This window comes from Lepus europaeus, chromosome 22 (genome assembly GCF_033115175.1).
Source record: "Lepus europaeus isolate LE1 chromosome 22, mLepTim1.pri, whole genome shotgun sequence".
Classification (NCBI taxonomy): domain Eukaryota; kingdom Metazoa; phylum Chordata; class Mammalia; order Lagomorpha; family Leporidae; genus Lepus; species Lepus europaeus.
Genome location: NC_084848.1, coordinates 10,950,101 through 10,975,252, shown reverse-complemented (window position 1 = coordinate 10,975,252; position 25,152 = coordinate 10,950,101). Strand labels below are relative to the sequence as shown.

General features: G+C 60.3%; 1 protein-coding gene across 1 annotated transcript in view; it reads right to left on the bottom strand.

The window, feature by feature from the left end:
- CCDC88C (coiled-coil domain containing 88C) overlaps positions 1 to 25,152 on the bottom strand; it is a 118,870-nt gene that overhangs the window by 4,161 nt on the left and 89,557 nt on the right. The window contains 12 exon segments of the mRNA XM_062181247.1: positions 482 to 547; positions 1,184 to 1,372; positions 5,366 to 5,598; positions 6,337 to 6,426; positions 8,286 to 8,431; positions 11,135 to 11,321; positions 15,340 to 15,483; positions 19,199 to 19,476; positions 20,935 to 21,096; positions 22,546 to 22,707; positions 23,637 to 23,778; positions 24,345 to 24,466. Of these exon segments, the coding sequence (XP_062037231.1) occupies positions 482 to 547; positions 1,184 to 1,372; positions 5,366 to 5,598; positions 6,337 to 6,426; positions 8,286 to 8,431; positions 11,135 to 11,321; positions 15,340 to 15,483; positions 19,199 to 19,476; positions 20,935 to 21,096; positions 22,546 to 22,707; positions 23,637 to 23,778; positions 24,345 to 24,466 (1,921 nt within the window).

Below are 25,152 nucleotides of genomic sequence, written 5' to 3'. Positions count from 1 at the left end.
GCAGGTGCTGAGAGGGACCCCAACCCCCCAAGTTTCCTGGGTCACACGTGTTAGCTTATGGCAGCCACCTGAGAAGCAGCAGCACACATCTCCTGGAAGTCTCAGGCCAAGGGAACTGTGTCGTGAAGCTGTGGGTCCTGCTCACGGTCCTGCGCCCGAGAGTAGGGGAAGGGTCAACTGGTCACTCAGTGAGACGGGCCCAGCACAAGGCAAAGGTCCTATATTGTAAGCATCTATGTGCACGTTGACTGTCGGCGTCGTAAGACGGTGCTCGCACCTACGACCTTGGCAGTCCAGGGAAGTCAATGTCAATGTTCCGAGTCATCTTTTTCTTAAGGATAACTTTCCCACCCTTGTAGGGCTGCTTAATTGGACATGAAAACCGTTCCTATCTCTGGTTCTGCGGGAGCCAGGGAGGAGGCCCCACCCAGAACGTGGAGGCAAGGTCGGGACCCCACGGCGCGACCCGCCGCCCACTCACCGTACTGCCTGTGGGTGAACTCGAGCTCCAGGGACGGCTCGCAGAGGTTGTCTTCTGAGTTATAGCCTAGCGCGAAGACAAGGCCGATGAGCTGGGTCCCGGAGCATCCGCCGTCCAGGGAGAAAGCCCGCCCTCTGGTGCAGGGCCCACCCAGGCCCTCCCCATGCTGGAAAGCTCTCTCAGGGGGATGAAGGTGGGGAGTATGGGCAGTACCACTGCCACCCCTGCTCCACCCCTGCTCCATCCAGTAGCCACACCCCTGCCTTCCCCGTGCTTCTGCCCCTGCTCTCCGATCGAACTGCACCGATGACCAGCCCGTGCAGGGTGGGTTTGTGTCTGGGGTTGGGGTTTTCCCTCAGCGTCCAGAGAATCCTTGAACTTCTGGCTAGATGGGACTGAACCATTCTGCTGGGAGTCTCTACAGCACACAAGACCACGCAGTATTTTCATCTCACACTTAAAGCCCAGCGACAAGCATCCTGGAGACAGCACAGGGCACCTGCCCTCCACGTGGCCTCCCGGGGTGGAGAAGAGCAACCGTCCCCTTCTATCGCACCCTCTGCTCTCAGGCCACATGGGAGCACCAGTTCCTGAATACCGCGGGGTGGAGCCTGACCTGAGGTCTGAACCCACCCGGGCTTCCAAGAGTCTGGGGCCTCCAATGCCCTACTTCCCCCTCCCCTCCAGGGGCCCACGACTCGCCTTTGGTGCAGCCTGGGTGCCGGGATGCAGGGGTGGAGCTGGAAGGGGTTGTGGTGATGGCTGGGGTAGAACAGGCCCTGGAGCCCAGCTCCGAGGGCCAGGGCTGGGCAGCCACGTCGGCGGAGGCCTCTGTGCTGTCCATGCCATCCCCATGGGGGGATCCGCGCTTGGCTCGCAGATCCCCAGGGCCTGGAGCAGGAGAGAACATCGAGACGTGAGGCTGCATGGCCGCTGCCCAGGCCGGGCAACCTCACCAGGGCCGGAAGCAGGCGCGACAGGACACACGGACCACAGAGACGGAAGCTTGGCTGAGATAGGGCCTCGGCCCCGACCCGCACTGGGGGTCACACTGTTGGCAGTGGCAGCCTGGCTAGAATAAGGGGTGAACTGAAAGAGGACAAACAGAGTTGCTGAGAGCCCTGCTCGGGTGCGGGGGGCCAGTGCAAGGAGACTGCCCCGCCCCCCCCCCCCCCCGGCTTGCGGTTTCCCAGTGGGAGAGTAGTGAAGGCGCCCTCGTCGCTGCCTGGGGAGGCGGACTCGGGGTGCAGTATCCGGAATCTTCCGCAATCGCTGACTATTCCACCATGAAATTAACTGTTGAAATTAAACTGTATGTACACATGCTTAAAAAAAAAACTAGACCCATAGCTCTCCAGAATAAGATCTAGCACCGTTCCATGAAAAACAAAAACCTACCGCCAACTCGCCGGCGGGAAAGGGAGACGGCTCTCCCAATACAAGACGCAAACCACCACGGCTGGGGTCCCTAACAGCCGGGAAAACACATCACAACTGCGCCCCGTGAGCCGAGCGCTCACCGTGGCGACGCGTGGCCCCGACTGCCCGTGCGTGGGGCCCGGCGTCGAGTGCCCTGACATCAGGTGGAAACTGGGCTTTTGCAAGGTAACCTTGATGAGAAGCAAGATTCAAGTCTGGCGGAAGGAGGGGGCCGGCATGCGGTCAGCAGTCGGTGTGAGCAGCAGGCAGGGCCAGCAGGAGGCGGCAGCACCAGGGCAGAGGGCTGGGGGAGAGCGGCTTAACCAGCCTGCACTGCTTCAGAGCGCTGAGCTCATCGGTGCGCTGAGGCCACGTTCCCCTCCAGCGGGGTTAACCATCTCCCTTGGCACAGAAACTGAACTGGCCCCGGGGCCTCACCTAAGGGCAGGTAGACATCCAGGTGGAGGCGGACACGGCCGTTCTTGGGAACACGGCTAAGGACGGCTGCAGACGGCACCGCGGGAGGCCCGAGCGCCAGGCGCAGCCCTGTGCCTTTGTCCTGAGCCTAACCGATCCAGTTATGACCAAGCCCGAGAGCAGCGAGCCACCCTTCCGAGCACGGAACAGCTCAGACAGGGCCTGGGTCGCGGGGGCCAACAGCTCAGCGCTCTGACAAAGCAAGGAGCAGAGGGCAACGCTGCGCTTTCAGATCCAGCTGCTCAAACATCCACCTTACAGAAAAGCCGGCCTCGGCCTGGACAGAGCAGCTCTGCTCCACACACGGGCGTGACGCAAGCAGGCGGGTGCGGTGCAAGCGGGCAGCCTCTGCACTTACTGAGCACGGCCGTCCCGGCCCACGGGAGGGTCGGTCCAGGCAACGTGGCAACGCATCTTCTACTTGGGAATCAATCCACGTGGGCTATGTTAGGCGGGGGCCTGGGGTCGGGGGCAGACAGGGGTCCACTATAGGCCGTCTGGCGTGCTGTGTTTGGATTTTGGAAATGGAGGCGCATGCATGATGCAGACACGTGGTGGGGGAAGGGACTAGAAACCTCCCACGTCTGAGAAAGAGAGGGGCTCGACAGGCGAGCAGGGGCTGTCCGAGGACCAGAACCGCAGGCGTTTAGAGAGCGCCGACGGAGACTTGTCTTTGTCCTTGCTTTTGCTTCTCAAAAAGGGGTTCTTTTTGCGCTGAGATGCTAAATCGTTATCACCGGATATTCCACAAGAGGAAAGGGGGGGGGGGGAAAGCAACAAGTGAAATGAATAATAATTACAAATGAATCTGAATTAGCAAAACGTACCCGGGAAATCGAACCCCCTGTCCAACCCGAGGACGAGGGATCCGACCCCCACCACGAAGACCTGAACCGGGCCCCGGCCTCACTGGGAGCAGAGCCACCGGGGGCCCAGGGGCCTCTGTAGCCTCAGCCTGTTCCGTTGTTAACCAAGACCACTCCCGGGTTCAGAGCCGGGCTCCTCTTACTCATCCACATTAATGACGGTCCCGGCAACGCGGCTCCTGTGGCAAGACCTCGGGGGCACGCAGCGACACGCCTCGGCCCGCAGGCTTGGTAAGCGTGTCTGTCTCTCAAGCGGCCTCTTTGGGCAGGAGGAGGCTCCAGGTCACACGTACCCTTTTTCAGACCCCAGAGCCCCTCTCCACTCCTAGCCCACGCCAGACCCCTGGCCATTTAGTTATAATGGCTCTTTTTCTCCTCCCTTAGAGACACGGCTGCGTCAAAACGCTTACAGAAAATGGAATCCGAAAATTTGAGTGCAAAAAAAAAAAAAATCTCAAAATCCACGCACAGCATTTTTCATGACCTGGGTTCCAAAGACTTTGTGCGCCAAGATAAACTTGATCTCTCATCCCCTTTCCCACCAACTTTTTGAAGAAGGCTCGTGTTGTAGAACCCAGAGCTGAGTCTTAACACAGCAGGTAACCGGTCTCAGGACAGTGGATGCCAGAATCTGTTATTTCCTCCTCCACAGTGCCCCCTGGTGGCCATGGTTCAGCACTGCACAGCCAGGGACCTGCTTCCTGCTCTCTGGGGCTCTAGAACAAGCTCCGGGCACCCTCGGCCCACGTTAGATGCCCGGGGGCAGCGCCCAGCCTGGAGCCCACCTACCCCCTCAGCAGGCGTCAACCCTGCGCGGCCGCCCCCTCTCAGCTCACCAGGATGGGAGCTGTGCCTGGCTCACGGGGCGGTGAGGACTGAACAGCACAGAACCGAGGCGCGAGGTTTGGTGGCAGCTACTAAGAACTGTCACAGAGCTGACCTGCCACCTTCCCTTTGTCCTGAGCTGTGTCCCTGTGTCCTGTCAATCACACCGATTATCATTCCTCCCTTCAACTGCAAGACAAACGTCCAATGGGAACAGCCCAGGGGACCCCGGAGGCAGCAGAACCCCTCTGGCTAGAGGTTCGTCCTCACTGTCCCTGTGTGAGACCCCTGTTCTGACCGCTGGACCCTTAGAGCACAGGGGTGCAGGCATCCAGCCCCAAGCCAGGGTGCGCCCGTCTGAGACAGGACAGGGACAGCAGAAGTGAACGTGAACCTCGAAGGACCTGGGATCGGGTCACGCTCAGAACCTCACCCTCAAGCGGGGGGGGGGGGGGCGCTCACAGCTGGGGTCCCATCGACCAGACGTTGCGGGGTCCTTGGTAAAAAGTTACATCGCATGGCAGAAGTAATCCCCAAAAACGATCAAGATAAACCTGGAAACACAGCCGTGTTTACAACAGCTGCTCTGCGTACTAACTGACCCCGAGACCTGTTTTTTTCTTCTATACTTGAACATGTCTGAAATCAGCCTGCAGCTTCGACAGCAGCGCAAGTCAGCCCGGCCAGGGTGAGACCGACATCGCTCTTGTCTCGCTCCCTTTTCCTTTGATGTGTGGCTTAAAGGAGCTCTTTCAACAGGATGGCCGTAAAACTCTAAGAGGCGAAGCGCTGCGCCACGTGCCTGCCCTGCTCCCACGCAGGTCAGAGACGGCGCAGCTCATCCGGCCTCTGAGGCGTGGTGAACACAGCCGGCCAGAAGTCCCGCACTCGCTCCAGACCCTCCAGAGACAGCTCTGAGGCAAAGGGGACACCGTGTCCTGTGGCCGGACCCGGCTAGAGGGCACAGCCCAGCCTGCCCTTTAAAGGGACGGGTCAGAGCCAGCCACGGGCTTCCGGAAGCTTCTGCAGACACGGAGCACAGGTTAAGTGCACCTGGGAGCTCCCCCAGACATGGCTCATGAAACAGACCACTGGCCCGCGTGAGCACGCAGGCTGCGTCTACAACCCCACCTGTCAGCGGTGCCTGTTAGAGAATCAGCTCCGGACGGTCAGACACCTGCCACAGTCCACACGCTGACAAACATGCCACCGTGGCCTTCCACGGGTGGCGCACACCCACTGACGTTCTGACACACGCGCGTGCACACCCCGACCACGGCCGGTGAGCCCCTCCTACCTTTCTCCCTGGACGCGCCGTGGGGGTCGTGCTCCTCCGCGCCATTCATGTCCAGCGGGGGGGTGTCGGGGTTCTCGGGCTGGGATCGGAGGGGCTGAGGGGCGGGCGGCGAGGCGGGCTCTTCCAGCTGCCAGGGAGGGCTGTCTGTGCTCGTCCTGGGCCGCTCTCGGGAACCCTCTTTCTTTGGTTTGATGAGTTTGACTAAGGCTCTGGCTCCAATCCAGTGGTTCTTCCTAAGGGGAGGTGATGTGTATCACAGCCGCCCTCAGCACCCCTGCCGGGTCGGCAGACGCCCTGATGTGGGCCAGCGCTCCTGGCCCGGCCGGGGAAGTCTGGCTGGTGACCTGGGGTGCGTGCATGGTGGCCAAGCTGCTGCTTGTCTGGGATGTGCAAGAGGTGGCACCGGGCTGCGCGGGTCGGCAGTGAGGTTCCAGGCACAGAGTCACAGACCCCTGGCGCGCTCTGCATGGAACCATCAATGACGCGAGCTGGCATCCCGACACTGGAGGAAAACCGACGCCAGCAGAGGGGCGGCGGCTGAGTGGTGCAGTGGTGAAGCCACGGCTTATGGCAGCGGCATCCCACAGGGGCGCCAGTTCGACTCCCACTGCTCCGCTTCTGATCCAGCTCCCTGCTAATGTGCCTGGGAAAGCAGCAGAGGATGGCCCCAGTACCAGAGCCCCTGCACTCACATGGGAAACCTGGATGAGGCTCCTGGCTTCGGCCTGGCCCAGTCCAGGCCGTTGTGGCCATCTGGGGGCGATCCAGAGGATGGAAGCCCCCCCTAGCTCCTCTAACTCTTTCAAGTAAATAAATTAAACAAAACAAAACCCGTTTGACAGAGGAGAGAGAAGCTGCGGGGTGGTGAAGACAGGGGCCCTGCCAAGGGGCCCTGGGTGGCCGCAGGGTCCACTCTGCTCCTGGGAAAGCAGCGAGGCCACCCTGTCCGAAGCCTCCACCCCACCACTCACTTCTTTGGAGCAGGATCGTAGAACTTGTACTGGTCCATGATCTTTTCTTCCAGTTTTTCCTTGTGTCTCCGTAAGGCATTCAGCTTGTCTCTGAGAATGGAAGGCAGACCTGTCACTCCACAGGACAGGAGAGTTTCCTACTGCTGGCAGCCAGATGGGAGGGGACACCCCACCGTCACCGTCATGGTCGCACCTGCTCGGGTCCAGGGGGCTCTGACCGTGACTCCTGCCCAAGCCCTGAGACCAGGCACGGTGAACTCAGGGCAGGGACCTGCTCGCCAGCAGGAAACTCTAGCTCCTGCCAGGCGAATCAGGGCGTGGGCACACCCTACCTCCCAGGTGCACATGCACAACGCAAGGTCACCAAGGTGCCGATGCAGAACCCCGCCCGGGGCCCCTTCCAACACAGGGTTTCCCCTAAGCCCTCTGGGACCAGAGAAGACAGCGAGCAGAGCCGGTGGCAGGAGGGAGTGGCCGGGCTGTGGCGAGCCGGCATGCTCTACACCTGCTGTGCTAACACACTGCCCGGCGGGGCGGCCTCCTCTGGAGACCAGGGAAGCGGCCACGTCTCCTGCCAGCCACACGTTCAACACTGGCTCACCTTTCCAACAACACAGCAAGGGGCCAAAGAGACACCCCTCAAGCCTTGGGAGCCACGGGACACCCCTGCTTCCTGGGGGAGTCTGGCCTCACTATACAGGAAAACGCACACTGCGGTGTGCTCCCAATCCTGGGGCCTGGGTACACAGTGCGCCTTCTGCCACACTGCCCACAGGACCCCGGCCCCCGCTGCCATCCGTCACCACCTGTGTGCCCACAGGACCCCGGTCCCCGCTGCCGCCCCTCACCACCTGTGTGCCCACAGGACCCCGGCCCCTGCTGCTGCCCCTCACCACCTATGTGCCCACAGGACCCCGGCCCCCGCTGCCACCCCTCACCACCTGTGTGCCCACAGGACCCCGGCCCCTGCTGCTGCCCTTCACCACCTGTGTGTGCCCACAAGCTCTGCCCCCCCCGCTTTCCCCAGACGGAAGGTGCCTTTGTTCTGGAAGCTGGGGTCATGCCCAGGTGACCACGGGGCCCTGACCACCAGCCACGTCCTGCCCTCATGGCTGCCGCCCAGGGCGTGCTCCGATGCACCATGGCTGCAGCAGGCTCCAGGAAGCGTGCCAAGCCGCGGCTCACACAGACGCTAATGCACACACGTCACCCCGCCCAGCCTCTGTGGGAGGCCTGTCACTCAGCACACCCAGGACTGGCTGCAGGCAGCGCCCCCAGGACAGCACGGCTTCGCACGCCGCCCACCCTCGGGAGGTGGCGGGCCCCTGCAGCCAGGGGAAGGAGCCGGGTACATCTCTGGGAGCCCATGGCGCCCCCAAGCCTGTCTCTTCCTGCCTTCACCCCGCTCACGCCCCCACTCCAGGGCCTGCCAATGCTGGCCATTCCTGACCACGTGGAAGGACAGGTCCACCGCCACAGCTCAGACAGAAAGCACCGTGGCTCCCCAAGTGCGTCTTAGGAGGCTCACTCCTGAGCTACAAGGTCACCAGCGCCAGGGCTCTCCCCACTGGCCTCTGCCTCTGGCAACCTCCTAGGCCCTGCTGGACGAGCAGCCCTTCACAAACTGCCCAGTGAGCCCGGAGTCCAGCCGGGCACGGACGCCTCCACAGCGGAGTGGCCCCCTGCTCATCTCCGCACCCCGACACCGGCCACGCCCCTCCTGCAGGGCCCGCCCCCATCCCGTCCAGCAGCAGAAACCCTTCCTGGTGGTGAACACCTGCTTCCAAAAGAGCAAACCAAAGCCGACCACTGCCCCGTGCAGACGTCTACAGCACTGCCGGGCAACCAGGGGAGCCCGCGTGGGGGACTGGGTCCGTCCGCGGGGGCTGCGCTGTGAGCCCAATGCCAGGGGACGGCGTGGGGCGGGGCAGCCGGCGTCCCCCTCTTACATGTACTGCTTCTGCTCCTCGTGGAACAGCTCCTTGTTCTCCATGTTCTGCTCCACCAGCATCTGGTTCTGCTGGCTCAGCAGCTGGATCTGGCTCAGCAGGTGATGGTTTTCTTCCTCCAGGTTGCCCTTGAGGCGGGACAGCAGCTGAAACACAGACCGGCAGCAGCGTCTCAAACACCCTGGAGGCCCAGGTGGCCCCTGTGGGCATCTGGCTTCCGAGAGAAAGTCAAGTGCATAGAGAAGACACGCAAAACATGCAAATGTGGGAGCGGCTCAGCTCCCTCCCGGTGCATGGCCTCGCCCGGTAGCCGTGGCACCAGATGAATACCAAGCACTGCCAACGCGCCACGTGCCACCAGGAGCCCCCGCAAGCGTGAGATGCACCAAAGGCAGCCCACCCAAACCAGGATGAGCTCGAGAGACACAGGACAGAGAACGGGGACTAGCTCACGGAGGACTCTGAGGCTTATCTGCATTTGAAAGACACAGTGAGAGAGAGAGAGAGAGAGAGAGAGAGAATGAATCGGAATCTTCCACTCTCCAAATGACCGCCACAGCTAGGGCTGGGCCAGGAGCTTCCTCTAGGTCTCCCACCTGGGTGCAGGAGCCCAAGCACTTGGGCCACCTTCTGCTGCCCTCCCAGGCCATTAGCAGGGAGGTGGATCAGAAGTAGAGCAGCTGGGACACGAACCAGTGCCCGTATGGGATGCCAGCACTGCACGCTAAGCAGGCGGCGGTGGCTTAACCAGCTATGCCACAGCACCGGCTCCATCGATAATGTTGAAACGATATGTTGGATATATTGGCTGAATGTATCATTAAGATTAATGTCAAAGGTTCCTGTGACCACTGGAAGTTGTGTGATTGCGCGCTCCTGTTCTAGAATGTCACCGCAGGGTCACAGGAAAATCACTGGACCCTGCCACAGGGACTCCCAGGGCCAGTGTACGCATTAACACAGTGTAAGGCAACACAGGTAAGTGCCAAGCAAAATGCCCAACACATCAGGGCTGGGAATACAGGTTCCCTGCCCTCTTCCCTGTTAGCAGTCACAACTCTCACTTCAACATGAAAACAAAGTGCCTGGTGTTACGGTACAGCAGGCTAAGCCGCCGCTGCAATGCCAGCATCCCAAACTGGAGCGCTGGGTCGAGTCCCGGCTGCTCCGCTTCCAATCCCGCTCCCTGCTAACGCGTCCGGGAAAGCAGCAGACAATGGCCCCAGTGCTCGGACCCCTGCACTCACGTGGGAGACTAGGATGGAGTTCTAGTCTAGGCTCCTGGCTTCAAGCTGGCCCAGCCCCGGCCACTGCAGCCATGTGGGGAGTAAAACCGTGCGACATATTTCTTTATGTTTCTCCCTCTCTTTGTCACTGACTTTCAAATAAACAAAATCTTAGAAAAAAAAGTGCACCCATCTTAAAAACTACCACACTCAATTCACGTGTCTACAATGAGCAGAATGGAAAAGGGGAGACGCTATGTTTTCCACTACAAACATTTCTGATCCTCATCACTCTGAGCTTCCCACGGCACAGACAAGTGTTCCAGGTGTGGCACAGAGCACAGACAAACCCGGCGGGTTCACTGGACATCAAACTCCACCGCTAGCTCTGCTCTGGCCCAGTGGAAAGACCCGGGTATGGCTCCAGGTCCCAGTGATCCAAGCACGCTGGGCCCTCTCTCCAGCCTGAGTCCCGGATCCCTGGGGTCACCTGGAGCTGTCCCAGTGCTGATGGGACAGCTGCTCTTCCACCTGATTAGACCCTGGCAACAAACAAGACCACCTGACAGCATCCGAACAGCTCAGTGGTGGTGGAGGGCAGGGCTGGGACCTCCACCTGGCTCAGCTGAACTGGGCCGCCGATTTATAAGCTGCAGCCCTGAGCCCCAGTCACTCAGACAGCAGCTGTATCTGGAGACAGCGGCTGCCGTGGGCATGGGCCCTGCTCCAGTGGGTCTGCAGCTGTTCTTTCAAGAGGAGAAATTTTATTGTTATTTATGTGCTTGAAAGGCAGGGAGACAGAGAGCGAGCTTCTGTCTGCTCACTCACTTCTCAAATGCCTGCAGAGCCAAGGCTGGGCCAGGCCAAAGCTGGGAGCTGGGAACTCCATCCGGGTCCCCCACACGGGCGGAGGGGACGCAGGTCTGCACTGGCAGGGAGCTGGACGGGAGGCAGAGCCAGGGCTCAGACGCAGGCACTCCTCCATGGGATGCAGGCGGCCCGGTCTCTGCCACCCCCCGTGTCAGGGGCCAGCCGGCCTTCTGGCTGGGACCAGGCACGTGGCACCCCAGGCTCCAGGCTCCTTGTCCATGATGTCTCAGAGAGCTACTGCGCGGCCACAGGAAAGACCTCTGAGGTCAGCTCTTGTCAAACGAAAGAGTCCTGAGGACACGTGCCGTCCCTGTGGTGCCTCGGAGGGGCGTGGACGCTCCTCATGCATCCCTGCCAGACCCACTGTGCCTTCCCTGTCATGGGGTGTGTCCAGGCGCTCATCTGCGGACAGGGTCCGTTTCCAGCCTGTTGTCCCAGGTGGGACAGCTGTGACCCCCTGCACCTGGGGACTCCTGATTCAGTTTCACTCCAACTGTCCCAGGAGCCTGAGCCAGAGTCAGCCAAACCTAAAAAATGAGGCCATTTCGTGCCTGTCCTCAGAACAGCGTGGGACTGACGTGGAGAGCCACGGAAGGCGGTGTGGACGCCGCCAAGGATGGTCAGCGAGTCGGCCAGCTGTCTCCACGGCACCCTCCCTACCCTGCCGAGACCGGACGGACGGTTTCCCACGCCTCGCGTGTGCCCTCTCTGTCCCTTCCCAGCCTCGCGGCCCCCGGGCACGGGCTCCCTCACCTCGCAGTGGTTGTCCAGCTTGGCCAGCGAGATGTCCATGCTCTGGTGCTGCTCCTTCAGCTCGTCGAAGCGCGCCCGCCAGCGGCTCAGCTCCAGCTGCGAGTTGTTGAGCGAGGTCTTCAGCTCCTTGGTGTGGGCGTGCAGCTCCTCGTACTCTCCCTTCAGCTGGTGGTGCAGCAAGGTGACCCTGCGGAGGAAAAGGGCTGAGAGCCTCCAGAGGGGGCAGGGCCGAGAGCTGGGCCCTGAGCACCCGCAGACCGCAGCCATCTGCCGGGCCCCGGCTTTTTCCACGAGTTACAACCAGGGGCTTGAGCGACGTGCTGGTCACAAAGGGTAGAGCGCCGTGTGGCCTGAACCACATCTGGGCTCTGGCATCCCTGCACGCGTGCAGAAAAGGCTTCTGTTAAAACAACTTTTCTGAAGTACAGAATCAGAACACCTGCACCAATATTTCACCTGTGTCTATGCCCAGCTATTCCACCTGTGTCTATGCCCAGCTCTCAGTCCCAAGCCCCTTTGCAATTTCAACTCCAAAGATCAATGCAATAGCACATGGCAGAGCAGTATGCAAACCTGCTAAAAAGCAACATCATCAGCCTAGCTCTGCTCCAACTGGGATTTCTCAGAAGACCTGTACCACAGAGCTCAAATTCCCAGGGCCTGATGGGCGTGGACAGGCCTAGGCTGGCCCACCCAGTTTCACTTGTTAGAAACAAATCAGGGCCAGCACTGTGGCTCAACAGGCTAATCCTCCGCCTTGCGGCGCCGGCACACCGGGTTCTAGTCCCGGTCGGGGCACCTGATTCTATCCCGGTGGCCCCTCTTCCAGGCCAGCTCTCTGCTATGACCCGGGAGTGCAGTGGAGGATGGCCCAAATGCTTGGGCCCTGCACCTGCATGGGAGACCAGGAGAAGCACCTGGCTCCTGGCTTCGGATCAGCGAGATGTGCCGGCCGCAGCGGCCATTGGAGGGTGAACCAACGGCAAAAAGGAAGACCTTTCTCTGTTTCTCTCACTGTCCACTCTGCCTGTCAAAAAAAAAAAAAAAAGAAGAAGAAGAAGAAGAAGAAAGAAATCAGCTGCCCACACTTTAGCCACCTGGAAGTTTCACAGCAACACCCAGAGATCCAGCGTCTCTCAACACTGAAACCAAGGACGGCTGGCAGCTCCAGCCCGCCTCCCGGCCGCCACCCCTGCTGGAGACACCGACTGCGGCCGTGCTGCAGAGCCGGCACCGTGCACTGTCCATCCGTGGCCGGCACTGTCGCACCCAGGGGCTCTACACCCTGCTCACCAGAGGCACCCCGGTGCGTGTGAACACAGGGAAACGGGAGGGGGAGCCCACACGGGTGTGCCTTTGAGTGACAAGACCTGGTTCAGTCCTGAGTCTGCCAGCACCTGGAAGCACTGACCTTGGCCAAGTTAACCTCTCTCTGAGCTGTCTCTCAGCTGTAAAAACGGGGTAAAAACAGCATGGTCGACGGGGGCCGGCGCTGTGGCGTAGTGGGTAAGGCCGCCACCTTCAGTGCCGGCATCCCACATGGGCACCGGTTCTAGTCCCAGCTGCTCCACTTCCGATCCAGCTGTCTGCTGAGGCCTGGGAAAGCAGTCGAAGATGGCCCAAGTGCTTAGACCCCTGCACCCACATGAGAGATCTGGAAGAAGATCCTGGCTCCTAGCTTCAGATCAGCTCAGCTCCAGGCATTGTGGCCATTTAGGGAGTGAACCAGCAGGTGGAAGACCTCTCTGTTTCTACCTCTCTTAACTCTGCCTTTCAAATAACTAACTAACTAACTAAATCTTTAAAAAACAAATCCAGGAAGGGGCCAACGTTGCAGCACAGCAGGTTAAGCCGCTGCTCGCAACGCCAGCATCCCATGTATCAAGTGCCTGTTTGAGTCCTGGCTACTGCACCTCTGATCCAGCTTCCTACTAACACCCCTGGCAAGGCAGCAGCAAATGGCCCAAGTGCTGGGATCCCCAGCACCCACATGGGACCTGTATGAAGTTCCTGGCTCCTGGCTTTGGCCTGGCCCAGACCTGGCTGTTGCAGTCATTTGAGGAGTGAACCAGTGACAGATGGAAGATCCCTCTCTCACCTTCTCTCCCTATCATTCAATCTTTCAAAATAAACAGACTGAAAAAAAAAAAAAAAAAGAACAGAACAGAACAAAAGGTATTTAGGCCAAAAAAAAGGTTAGCGTTGTGGCACAACAAGCTAAGCTGCCACGTGTAACACCAGCACCCCACGTCATCAGGGTGCTGGTCTGATCTGATTGCTGGTTCGAGTTCCAGCTAGTGCACTTCCAATCCAACTCCCTGCTACTGTGCCTGGGAAGGCGGCAAACAATGGCCTGAGTGCTTGGGCCCCTGCACCCACATGGGAGACTCGGAAGAAGCTCCTGGCTCCCAGCTTCAGTGTGACCCAGCACTGGCTGTTGCAGCCAACCAGGGAATGAACCAGCAGATGGAAGACCTCGGTCACTCTACCTTTCAAATAAAAAAAAAAAAAAATTAAAGATTTATTTATTTACTTGAAAGTTAGAGTTACAGAGAGAGAGAGAGAGAGAGGTCTTCCATCCTCTGGTTCACTCCCCAGTTGGCTACAACGGCCAGAGCTGCACCAATCCAAAGCCAGGAGCTTCCTCCGGGTCTCCCACGTGGGTGCAGGGGCCTAAGGACTTGGGTCATCTTCTACTGCTTTCCCAGGCCATGGCAGAGAGCTGGATCAGAAGTGGAGCCGGGACATGAACTGGTGCCCATATGGGATGCTGGTGCCGCAGGTGGCGGCTTTATCTGCTACGTCACAGCGCCAGCCCCTCAAATAAAAAATCCGGGAAAACAACTGTGTTTGTAATGACCACGTACATGCCTGTTTCCTTATTATTCCTTGAACAACACAGCAGAACAACTGTTTACACAGCACTTAGATTATCAGTGGGCACCAGAAGTACCCTGGGGATGACTTAAAGCACACGGGAGGACGTGCAGATACGACACGTAAGGGGCTCTGCATCTTCAGATTCCAGCGTCCACGGCGTCCTGGAACCAGCCCCGTGGACGCTGAGGGACAAGGGGAGAAGGCTCGGATCCTGAGGCTCTCTGGTCACATTTCTATCAGTCCATCAACACATGACCGATACGCAACCTTGCTTATGTGGGTTTCTGTTTATTTTGTTAAGATTTCTTTATCACAAGGGAGAGAGAGAGAGAGAGAGAGAGAGAGAGAGAGAGAGAGAGAGAGAGAATGAACTTCCATGTGCAGGTTCACTCCCCAGATGGCCACAACAGCTAGGTCTCAGCCAGGCTGAAGCCAGGAGCCCCATCCAGGTCTTCCACGTGGATGGCAGGGGCCCAAGTCCTGGGGCCATCTGCTGCTTTCCCAGGCGCATCAGCACACAGCTGAATGGAAATGGAGCAGCTGGGTGTGAATCAGTGCTCCGACACCGGATGTCAGCGTTGCAGGTGGCAGCTTATCCAGCCGTACCACAACCCCAGCCCTGGAGTTTCTGTTTAAAGATCCTGTGTGTCACACTCACAGCCACGGGGGGCACCGTGCCCGAGGGAGCATCCTGACACAGTACCTCCTCTCACACGTGCCACAGCCTTCTCACACTCACAGCACCGGACAGCGCTGGGCAGCACTGGCCCACTGCGCCCAGGGCCCACTTCCTACCATGACATCATCAACAAAAGGCACAATCCGCGGACACGTGGTCCTGGGTGGATTTGGAACATCTATTGGCAGCAGGAGAGCTCAAACACGAGGGGGAGCGTCCCCTCGCTCAGCCTCAGGGGGAGCCGGCGTGTCTGGCGACTCCAGCCGTTCACCCCCAGGCCTGGGCCTGTCCCCGTGAGCACCATGGAGTGTGGTGCCACAGAGAGACTTAGCAAACAGAGCACTGGCGGACACAGAGCATCAGTGTGCCTCCCGCACGACGCCCGTGGGCCGAGGCAGGTGAGGACCAGGCTGGTGCAGGTGGGGACCACCCAGTGCAGACGAGGCACTGGCCTGGCATCACCCGCGCCCTTCCACGTGGCAGCAGCTGGAGCTGCTTTTTACGGTCTCCCCCATGCAGCTGGTGTGGAAGACACCCGGGCGTCAGACTCACTGCGCCTCCTGGGGATTGCTTGCAGGACTGGCCTCAGCGGAGTCCTGGGTACTGGGCGGGGGAGGGATGGCAGCACCCGGCGCATGGGCCCTACCTGTCCAGTTCTCCCCGCAGCCTCTGGTTCTCGCTCGCAGCGGTGGCGTTCGTCCTGCGCTCCTGCTGCAGGGCCTCCCGCTCCGCGGTCAGCACCTTCTCCAGCTCCTCCAGCTCGGCCTTGTGCGCCAGGAGGTCCCCGTGCCTGCGGGAGGGAGGGAACCACTCACTGGAAGGGGCCTGGGCCCCGGGAGAGACTCCTCAGGAGACCTCCCTGCAGGGGGCAGGGGACAAGGGACCAGGCAGGGGTGAGGCAGTGACGAGCGCAGCTCCCAGCACAGAGCCCAGAACCCTCTTCCTCCAGCCCTGGGTCCCCAGGGCCCCTCCTCCCAGGGCCACCTGGGACCAAGGGTCTGCATCTCCTGAGCTCCAGGCCTTTCTCTTTCGGGGAATTACAAGCAAGTTACCCGGTGCGCCTGTAGGAACAGGCGGACCTTGAGCCAGCCGAGACTGCACGTGGCAGCTCACCTCTACTCGCCCCTTCCCCTGGGGAGCCCACGACGGCTCCATCTCTGCCTGGTCTTCCTGGGGGAACGGGCTTGCCCAGGAGCCTCCCAGGCCAGCGGTGGCTGCCCATGCATGTGCACACAGCCCTCCCCTCCCCCACACTGCAGAGCACATGGATGGAGCCCCCGATGTGCCCGGGCCATCCCCTCTGGAACATTTTAGGCTCTCAGAGGACCCAGGATCTCCTCCAAGTCCAGGAGGCGCACGGTGGACTGGGAGTGGGGAGGGATCCGAGGCACAAGCTCCCCACGTCCCCTGTTCGGGCAAAGGCCCCCTACACATCCCCAGTTCTCCCGCCCACAGACCGCCAGACCCCAGCCTCCCATCATTGTCCTGCACCACCTTTGTGGGGCCAAACACACTAGGACAGCTGCTCAGGCGGCCGCCTACGGAGACGTCTGTGTGGCCTTCAGCCCCGATGTGGCCCAGCCTGACTGAGGGTGGAGGCTCTGCCTGGCTCTCAGCGTGGCGAACCTCCTCACCCAGGATGATGAGTCCAGAAAAACTCATCACGCTGAACAAATGCAGGCCACGGGGAGGCGGCCCGAATCCTGCTCCCTGCTGTGACGCCTTGGAAAAGTGCACAGAGCACACGAGGACGGGGCAGACGCTTCTACCGGGTCCCCCGGGCAGCCGTGATGCACGGAGAACACGGGGCAGCTGTGCCGGGCCAGCTCGCCGTGTTCAGGCATCAGGTGGAAAACACCCGGGTCCCCACGCTCCTCTGCCTGAAGCCCGCAGTCCAACCAGCTCAGCGGCTGCAGCCGGCTGCAACAGGCAGAGAGCTGTGGGGATCACAGCAGGAAGGCCACCCTGGCATCGCCTAAATCCACCTGCAAACCCCCCGCCCCCGCCGTGAACGGACATGAAGGATGCAAGACATTTATCCCAGCAAACAGGGCACCGAGAATAAGGCGCCTGCACAGCGTCGGTGAGCGGGGGCATCGGGCTCCCATCACAGCCGTGAGCTCCACATTCTACTCCGTCAGTCTGCCGACTGGGCATGCCCCCACCAGGTCTAGACCCAGCATCGTGTAGACAGCAGGTGCTCAGTACATGTACGCACGAAGACGGGATGAGGGCAGGAGGGTTAGAAGCCGTCACTTTGGCTGGAAGGAAGAGTCACAGGGGCAGACGCCTCCACAGCCCCCGACAGACAAAGATGGGGGGGGGGGAGACTGGGGAATGAAGCAATGGGGCCATCACCGCCCACGAGCACCACCAGCGCCCACGAGCACCATCAGCGCCCACGCGCGGCTTCTCGGGCTCAGCTCCTTGCCTGTCAGCTGCTTCCACCTGCAAGAAGCAGTTCTGCTTAGCCCCCCCCCCCCACCCCCAGGCCGACTCGGAGACACGGGCAGCAAAGGTGGCGGGCGGCCCTCTCTCTGGCTCCACGCCGGGCACCTGGGCGCCTCTCTTCAGCTATGCCTACCTCTCAGACTCAGGGGCATGCCCCTCCTCTCCAGGTCCCGCTGCCCCTGCCCAGGGGCCCGGTGCCAGCTGCGGCCTCTATAGGGGCAGGAACTCAGCCAATTCAGGCTGACTTTTTGAACACGAAACCCAGGACCCTGCCCGTCAAGAAGGCAAAGGCAAGGTTAGCGCATTTCGGGGCCAGTGCTGTGGTGCAGCAGGTAAAGCCGCTGCCTGCGGCACCACATCCCATTTGGGGGCCGGATCTGGTGCCAGCCGCTCCACAGCCAACCTAGTTCCCCTGCTGATGCTCCTGGGAAAGCAGAAGAAGATGGCCCAAGAGCTTGGGCCCCTGCACCCACATGGGAAACCTGGAAGAAGCTCCTGGCTTTGGATTGGCCCAGCTCTGGCTGCTTTGGCCATTTGGGGAGCAAACCAGCAGACAGAAGATCTTGCTCTCTGTCTCCCTCTCTCTGTAACTCTACCTTTCAAGTAAGAAAATAAATCTTTTAAAAACAAAAGAGATTAGTGCCTTTCAACACACGCAGGTTTTACCTAAGGTGGGAAGAAGGCCTGGCGGCGGACAGCAGGAGGGACAGAGCAAACAAGGCAGTGCCCAGGTAACCGGGCAGGCGGCCTGACAGGTGCACGGCGCTGCTCTGCAGAGGGTGCTGGACTCACGGTGCTTCACCTGGGGGCTTCCAGGGTTACGATGGCACACTCGGGAGAAGTCACACTCCAGCCTGCACGGCCCAGTCCTCTCCGGTGATGCCACCAGGGAACACCACGAGGCTTCCCAGGGTGCCGTGCTCCAAGTGTTCTGTGAGAACATCTACTGAGGACACTACACAACGAGGCTGACCGCGAAGTGACCACTGTGAGCTGGAGCGCACCTGGAGTCTCTGCCTATGTCCTGCAGAGCCACAAGTTTCCACACTGGATGGTTACAATAAAAAAAAAAGTGGGGGGAGGGGAGCCAGCGCTGGGGAGTAGCAGGCAAAGCTGCAACACTAGCATCCCATAGAGTCCTGGCTGCTCCACTTCTGATCCAGCTCCCTCCTAATGGCCTGGGAAAGCAGCAGAAGACAGCCCAAGGGCTGGGGCCCCTGCCACTGACGTGGAAGACCTGGTTGAAGCTCCTGGCTCAGTCCTGGGGAAGTGGCCATTTGGGGAGTGAACCAGTGGATGGAAGACCTTCCTCTCTCTCTTCGTCTCTTTCACAATAATACATAAGTAAATCTTTAAAAAGGAACAAGGAGGGCGGGCAGGCATGATGGCACAGCAGGTTAAGTAAGCCACCACTTGCAACATCGGCATCTCACACTGGAGCGACAGTTTAAGTCCAAGCTGCTCCACTTAACCCAGCTCCCAGCTAGTGCATCCTGGGAGGCAGAAGGTGATGGCTCAAGTGCTTGGGACTCTGCCACCTGCGTGGGAGACCTGGATGGAGTTCCTGGCTCCTGACTTCAGCCTGGCCTATCACGGGCGTTTGTGGGCATCTGAAATCTCTGTCCCTCTACCTTCCACTAACTTTGACACTAACTTTTTAACAATATTAAAAAAGAAAAAGCAAGACCGTTACCCGGAACAGAAGGCGCGGGTGCTGGAGGGGGACCTCCCTGTGAGCTGGGGCTGTACGGTGCCCTCCTTACCCCTGGCCTCCAGGGGAGAGGGCAGGGGCGAGAACCTCCGGAGAACAGGGTCCCGGATGCCCGTGGGGGCTTCCCCCGGCCCCAGCTGCACAAACTCCAAATTGCTGAAGGCGATATTCGACTTCCTTCCCTTGGGAAAGCTCAGGAGCCCCAACAATGGGAAGCCCCACGCCAAGAGGAAACGCAGGGGCGGCCACGGGAAGCCCCAGGCCCTCAGGGCCACCAGACAGCCGGCCCGGCCGCCCGACCTGCCCCGGGCCTCCCCTCCGGCCCGCGGGCGCCCAGGCCCACCTCTCGCCCAGCTCCTTGAACTCCAGCTCCAGGTTGCGGTGCAGCGTCTTCAGGCAGCCGTGCTGGCGGATGAGAGCCTCGTACTCGGCACACTGGTGCTCGTGCAGGGCGCCCAGGCGCTCGTGGTCCTGCAGCAGTGCCTCGTGGGCCGCCGTGAGCCGCTCCTGCTGCTCCTGCAGGCTGTCCAGCTCGCCCTCCTTGGCTGTCTGCTGGCTCTGCAGCAGCGCGTACTGCGCCGTGAGCGAGGCGCTCTGGGAGCTCAGCGTGGAGTTCTCCACCTGCGGGGAGAAGCCAAGGACCCCCCCAGAGAGTGAGCAGGCCCAGGAGGGGCAGACGGCAAAGCACCTGGGGCCCTCGGGGCAGCCAGGACAGCACCCCCAGAACATAAGGACTTGCTCCGTGCAGGGGACCAAACAAACGGCCCAGCACACAGTGCCGGAACCTGAGCCTTTGCCCACAAAGGCAGCCTTCTGGGGCAAATGAGCGCCCTCACTGACTCGCTTTAAAAGGCTGTTTTCTGGGGGCCGGTGCTGCGGTGTAGCGGGCAAAGCTACTGCCTGTGACATCAACATCCCACACGGGCAACAGTTCTCGTCCCGGCTGCTCCACTTCCGATCCAGCTCCCTGCTAATGGCCTGGAAAAGCAGTAGAAGATGGCCCAAGTCCTTGGGCCCCTGCATCCGTGTGGGAGACCCGAAGGAAGCTCCTGGCTCCTGGCTTTGGATCAGCCCAGCTCTGACCATTGTGGTCATCCGGGGAGTAAATCAGCAGATAGACAGACTCTATCTCTCTAATAAAGAAAAGGGAAAAAAAAAAAAAAAAAAAGGCCTGTTTTCTAGAAGCAGGAGAGTAGCAACACAGCTGATATTTGTAACACTGCACCTGACAACATGAACAACCACAGGAAGCTGGCGAGCTAGCACAACCCTGATATTAAAACCAGACAAAGCCCTCACAAGGAAGAACAACGCCAGAGACCAGCGTCCTGACTTCTGGTGCAAACAGGACAAATCTGACCTCTCTGGACTGTCCCTGTCTCGTGAGTGACACCGTGTCAAACTTTTCTCAGAAGCTGCGTGCCGGAGTGGTAACTCACGTTCCCACCGTCTGCTTGGCGCAGATGACGAACTGGCCTCCTAGGTGGCCCGAGACCCCAGTCCTGCTGCTCTCAGCAGCCCGGAAGCCGCCTCGTCCCCCACTTCCCCTCCTGAGGTTCAGAATTCACATCCGTGGGAGGGCAGTGCAGCGGCTCAGACCCTGCCTGGGAAGCCTGGGTCCTGGGCCCTGCTGATGTACCTTGGGGGCAGTAGGCGATGGCTCAAGTACGCGGGCCCCTGCCTCCCACACGGGAGACCAGAATGGAGCTCCCAGCTCCTGGCTTCAGCCTGGCCCAGCCCAGCTGGTGTGGGCATTTGGGGAACAAACCAGCAGATAGAAGATAACTCTCTTTCTCAAATAAAAAAAATCAGTAAGAATATAATAGCCAAGATTATTTCAAATTAGCTTAAAAGCAGCTCGGATAGCTTCTGGTGCAAAGAAACTGGTTAACGTGATTGAACAGAATGGCTGCCTCTCTCCTGATGACAACGGGGACAGGGACAAGCACGCAAGCAGAGAAAGGAAGCTGTCGGCCCACACAGAACGCAGCTTCGGAAACACCACCCAGGAGCATGTCCACGAGCCGGACGGCAGCAGAGCCACGCCCCGCGGGCCCCGCCCGCCGTCTCCACGCTCACCTGCAGCCTGGCCGTCTGTGTCTGCAGCGTGGTGTTATGCTCCTGCAGGAAGGCGCTCTGCTTCTGCAGCGTCAGGATCTGGCTGCTGAACGCCACGTTCTGGGTCTCCAGGTGCTGCAGTTGCTCCTTCAGCAGCTGCTTCTCGGCCTGCAAAGCCGCGTTCTAGGGGACAGGGAGGCCACTCAGTGTCCGCTGGCCACCCTTGACAGCCGCGGCTTTGGGGGCCAGGGTCAGGGTCCACGGGGGAGGGGACTCACACTTCCCTCTTTTTATTTTTTTGACAGGCAGAGTGGACAGTGAGAGAGAGAGACAGAGAAAGGTCTTCCTTTGCCGTTGGTTCACCCTCCAATGGCCGCTGCGGCCAGCGCACCATGCTGATCCGAACGTAGGAGCCAGGTGCTTCTCCTGGTCTCCCATGGGGTGCACGGCCCAAGCACTTGGGCCATCCTCCACTGCACTCCCGGGCCACAGCAGAGAGCTGGCCTGGAAGAGGGGCAAACGGGACAGAATCCGGCGCCCCGACCGGGACTAGAACCCAGTGTGCCAGCGCCGCAGGCGGAGGACTAGCCTATTGAGCCGTGGCGCCGGCCCACAATTCCCTCTCAAAGGTCACACACACATGTGACCCCGGGAACACGCTGCAGCCCTGAGTGTGTGAGTGCGTGCCAAGACCTGCTGGATGTGTGCTACCTCTCCCTTTTTCTCTTCAACGCTTCCCTCTGCTTCTTGCTAAGCACCCTGGGAGTGCCTTTTCGGGAGCCGGATCCCTCTGAGTGGGAGCCCCTGGTCTCCCAAAAGCCTTAGGCTACAGCTCAACCCTACTCGGGAGCAGCAGCAGGGGCAAGGAGGGGCTTCACGGTACACCCAGGTCCTGGGCTAGGGGCCAGGGTGCCGGGTGTGGCCTCGTACTATCCCTTATGCGTGCAGGACTTGGGGTCAGGCTGCCTCGGCTTCCTCATTTGTCAAATACTGGGAGTGGTCACTGTGGACTTGCAGAGTCACTGTTGAGAATCAGACAGAATCAGAACACAGATGGGCGTTAGCAGCCTCACGCTGTGTATCTGCAGGTTTGCCAACCGCATGTTCTGTCACCCAGCCACCTAACTGGGCCACTGTGACCCAGAGGCCACCCAACCCAGCGCACGGCCGCGATCCCACAAAGCTGTTGCGATGCCTGCGTCCCCTGTGGGGGTACCTGGATTTGACACCGGCTCTGCTCCAGTGCCTGGGTCCCTGCCACCCACACGGGAGACCTGGACTGAGGTCCCAGCAATCAGATTCAGTCACAGCACAGGCCCAGCCACTGTGGGCTTTGGGGGAGGGACCTACTCTCCCCATCTCAGATAAATACTTGATTTACGAACAGGCGGGGCCACGGGCCGCCAGCCCCTGGCACACGGCACTGAAAGGTACAGTGCTCCAGGGCCCTCGGATGAGGAGGAGCCTTGGGCCATGCCGGGAGCACGATCACAGGTCGAGCTGACGTCTAGGGAAACCTCATCGACTCCACTGTCCTCTGCCCCTGCCAGCAAGGACGTGCTACCAGAGGGGCTGCGCAACAGGACGCCCCCCCCCCCCCGCCCTGCCCCAGGACAGCGGCCGCCCACTCACGTTCCGCTCCAGCTCGATGGCCCGGTCCTTGACCCGCAGCAGCTCCAGGGTGGCCTCCTTGTGGCTGGGTCCCCAGGCCTCCTTCTCCACGTGTCTGGAAGCACCCTGCAGGGGCGTCCCCGCCTCCGAAGCCTGCCGCAGGGCCTCACACTCCTTCTTCAGCTGCGGGCCAGCAACACACACACTTCTTCAGCAGGAGCGAGCGGGCCGGGAGCCCTGTGCTCGGCTCAGCCCTGGTGCGCACCTGCCGGCCGCCTGCCTGCCGCGTTCGGGGACGGTGCACGACCTGTGCCCTGTGGCTTCCCCGTTTCCTGACCTTGGACGAGAGGAGGGTCGGGGCCAGGACACCACCTCCCACTCCCAGCCCGGGGGGGCCGAGTTGTTTTGCTTTCCTGAGCTTTAGGTGTCTGCTCCATGCCACGGGGGTGAGGCCGGGGACAGGGACCAGGTGGTCAGGTAGCTCATGAGCCCGGCCAGCTCTGACTGCTCTGCCCCAGGTTCTGATTCACTCCTGCAGCCAGGAAATGTGCACGTGTTCACCCGCAGACGTGTGCAGAGAATGGGGAGCACGTGTGTATGTATGTGGCACGTGCACACTCGTGTACGTATGTGGAGAACATGTGAACCCAGGTTAGCCTGTGCATGTCCTTCCGAGCCCGTGTCCTACACCCTGAGGTTGCAGGCCTGTGTGGGTGCCTGGGGCTCACCCTGTTCCCCTGGATGCCCCATTCCCCTGGCTGCAGGCTTGTGTGGAAGCCTGGGGCTCACCCCTTTCCCTGGGCTGTAGGCTTGTGTGGGTGCCTGGAGCTCACAGCTGCATGGAGGGGGCGCCCACAGAGCACCCCAGATCTCACTGGGGACACGTGGTCCTGCTCTGGGCTGCTACCCCTCTTGCCCCCTTGGCCTCCAATTCCCACTCTGGCTCTGTGCTGCCCCAGTGCCTGCAGTTCTGATGGCAGCTCCCTGTCACCTGCCCCTGCCCCAAGGAGTGGCTCTCCTGGCTGCCCCTCTGCTACCCGGGGAGGGGCCGGGTGCTGAGGCAGAGCTGGCAGCTGGACCCCAAGCCCGCTCCTAAGGGCACCAGCCCTCACCGTCTGGAGCTCGCTCTGTAACTGGTGGTTCAGGCCCGCTTTCTCCTCCACCTGTGCTTCTAGAAACACAATCTTTTCCTCTCTCAGTGCCAGCGTGGTCTGCAACGCCGATTCATTTCTGCCCTCCAATATCTTGTATTTTCTGGAAAACACCGAGACAGGACAGCATCAGTGACCCCGCCTCTTCACTGCCAAGCTCCCAGCTCCTGCCTGCTGACCGCCCCCTGCCTCCACACGGCCACCTCCACTGCCCTGAAAGCCTTCTGTCCAAGCCCTTTCTGGGGAACCCGAGTGGACACCCCTGAGCCGTCTCTGATGGCCACACCTCTGCTACATCTTAGTCATTGTCTTGGGGAACCTATGCGTGCTGATGGCCATTTTCCAGATAGGGAAACCGAGCCATGGACCGGTTAAGCAACTTCCTGAGTTACAAGGCTCAGAGGTAGTGAATACGTTATCAGGCACCACGCGGATAAGATAATGAATTTCTTTGGAAAATGCAATGGTTTGGGAAGCACTGTAGGGAAAAGCCGTGCCCCCCAAAACGTAGTATGAAACTCTTTGGACCAAAGACTCTCCTTCTACAGCTCCCAGAGACCTTCGAGCAGGAAGACCGGAGCGTGAGGACTGGGGCCGCGCCCTGAGCCGGGAGGGCTGCAGGCCAGGCGCTGGGGGATGCCGGGGGACGCCGCCGCCCGGCCCGCTCACCTCTCGCTGTGGTCCTCCTGCAGCAGCACCTCCTTGCTGAGGCCCAGTTTCTCCAGCTCCTGGCTCAGTTGGTCCAGCTCGCTGGTCAGCTGCTGGCTCTTCATCTTCTCCAGCACCAGGTCCTGCAACGGCCAGGCACCCATGAACCTGGACAGCGGCTCTGCGGGGTCCCCACAGCACGGAGCAGCTGTCTCTGCGTCCTGGCTGCCCCAGGCATGGGGTGAGCTCGGCTGGGAGGTTTGGGCCCCAGGGACGCTCTCCCTGAGGACAGGGAAGGACACGTCTCCTGCCCTCCTGGTGCCGGGAACAACCAGACCACCAGCGGTGTCCAGGACGGAGCCACGGTGCTCAGCCTCCGGGACCTGCATCTGAAACACGCTGACCTTGGAGCAGTGGGCTTCCTTTCTGATAAATGGATACCTTTTTTTGGAGTGACAAGTAACGTGAAGCTCACCGAAGCGGTCAGCACTACGGCACAGGGGCCACAATGTTGATCAGCGTCTACTCTGCTTCCGACCCAGCTCCCTGCTAACCCACCGGGAAACAGCAGGTGCTGGCCCAGTGGCTGGCCCACTGCCACTCATGTGGGAGACCTGGATGGAGAGTTCCAGGCTCCTGGCTTTGGCCTAGCCCAGCCCCAGCAGTTGAGGGCATTTGGGGAGTGAACTAGAGATATCTTTCTCTCTGCCTTTGAAATAAATGAACAAGTCTTAAAAAAAAAAAAAAAAAAAAAGACAATTTGAAACCAACAGAAAGAGGTATAAAGAGGGAAAGATTTTGTTTTAAACTCTGGTTTCCTTTTCAAAAT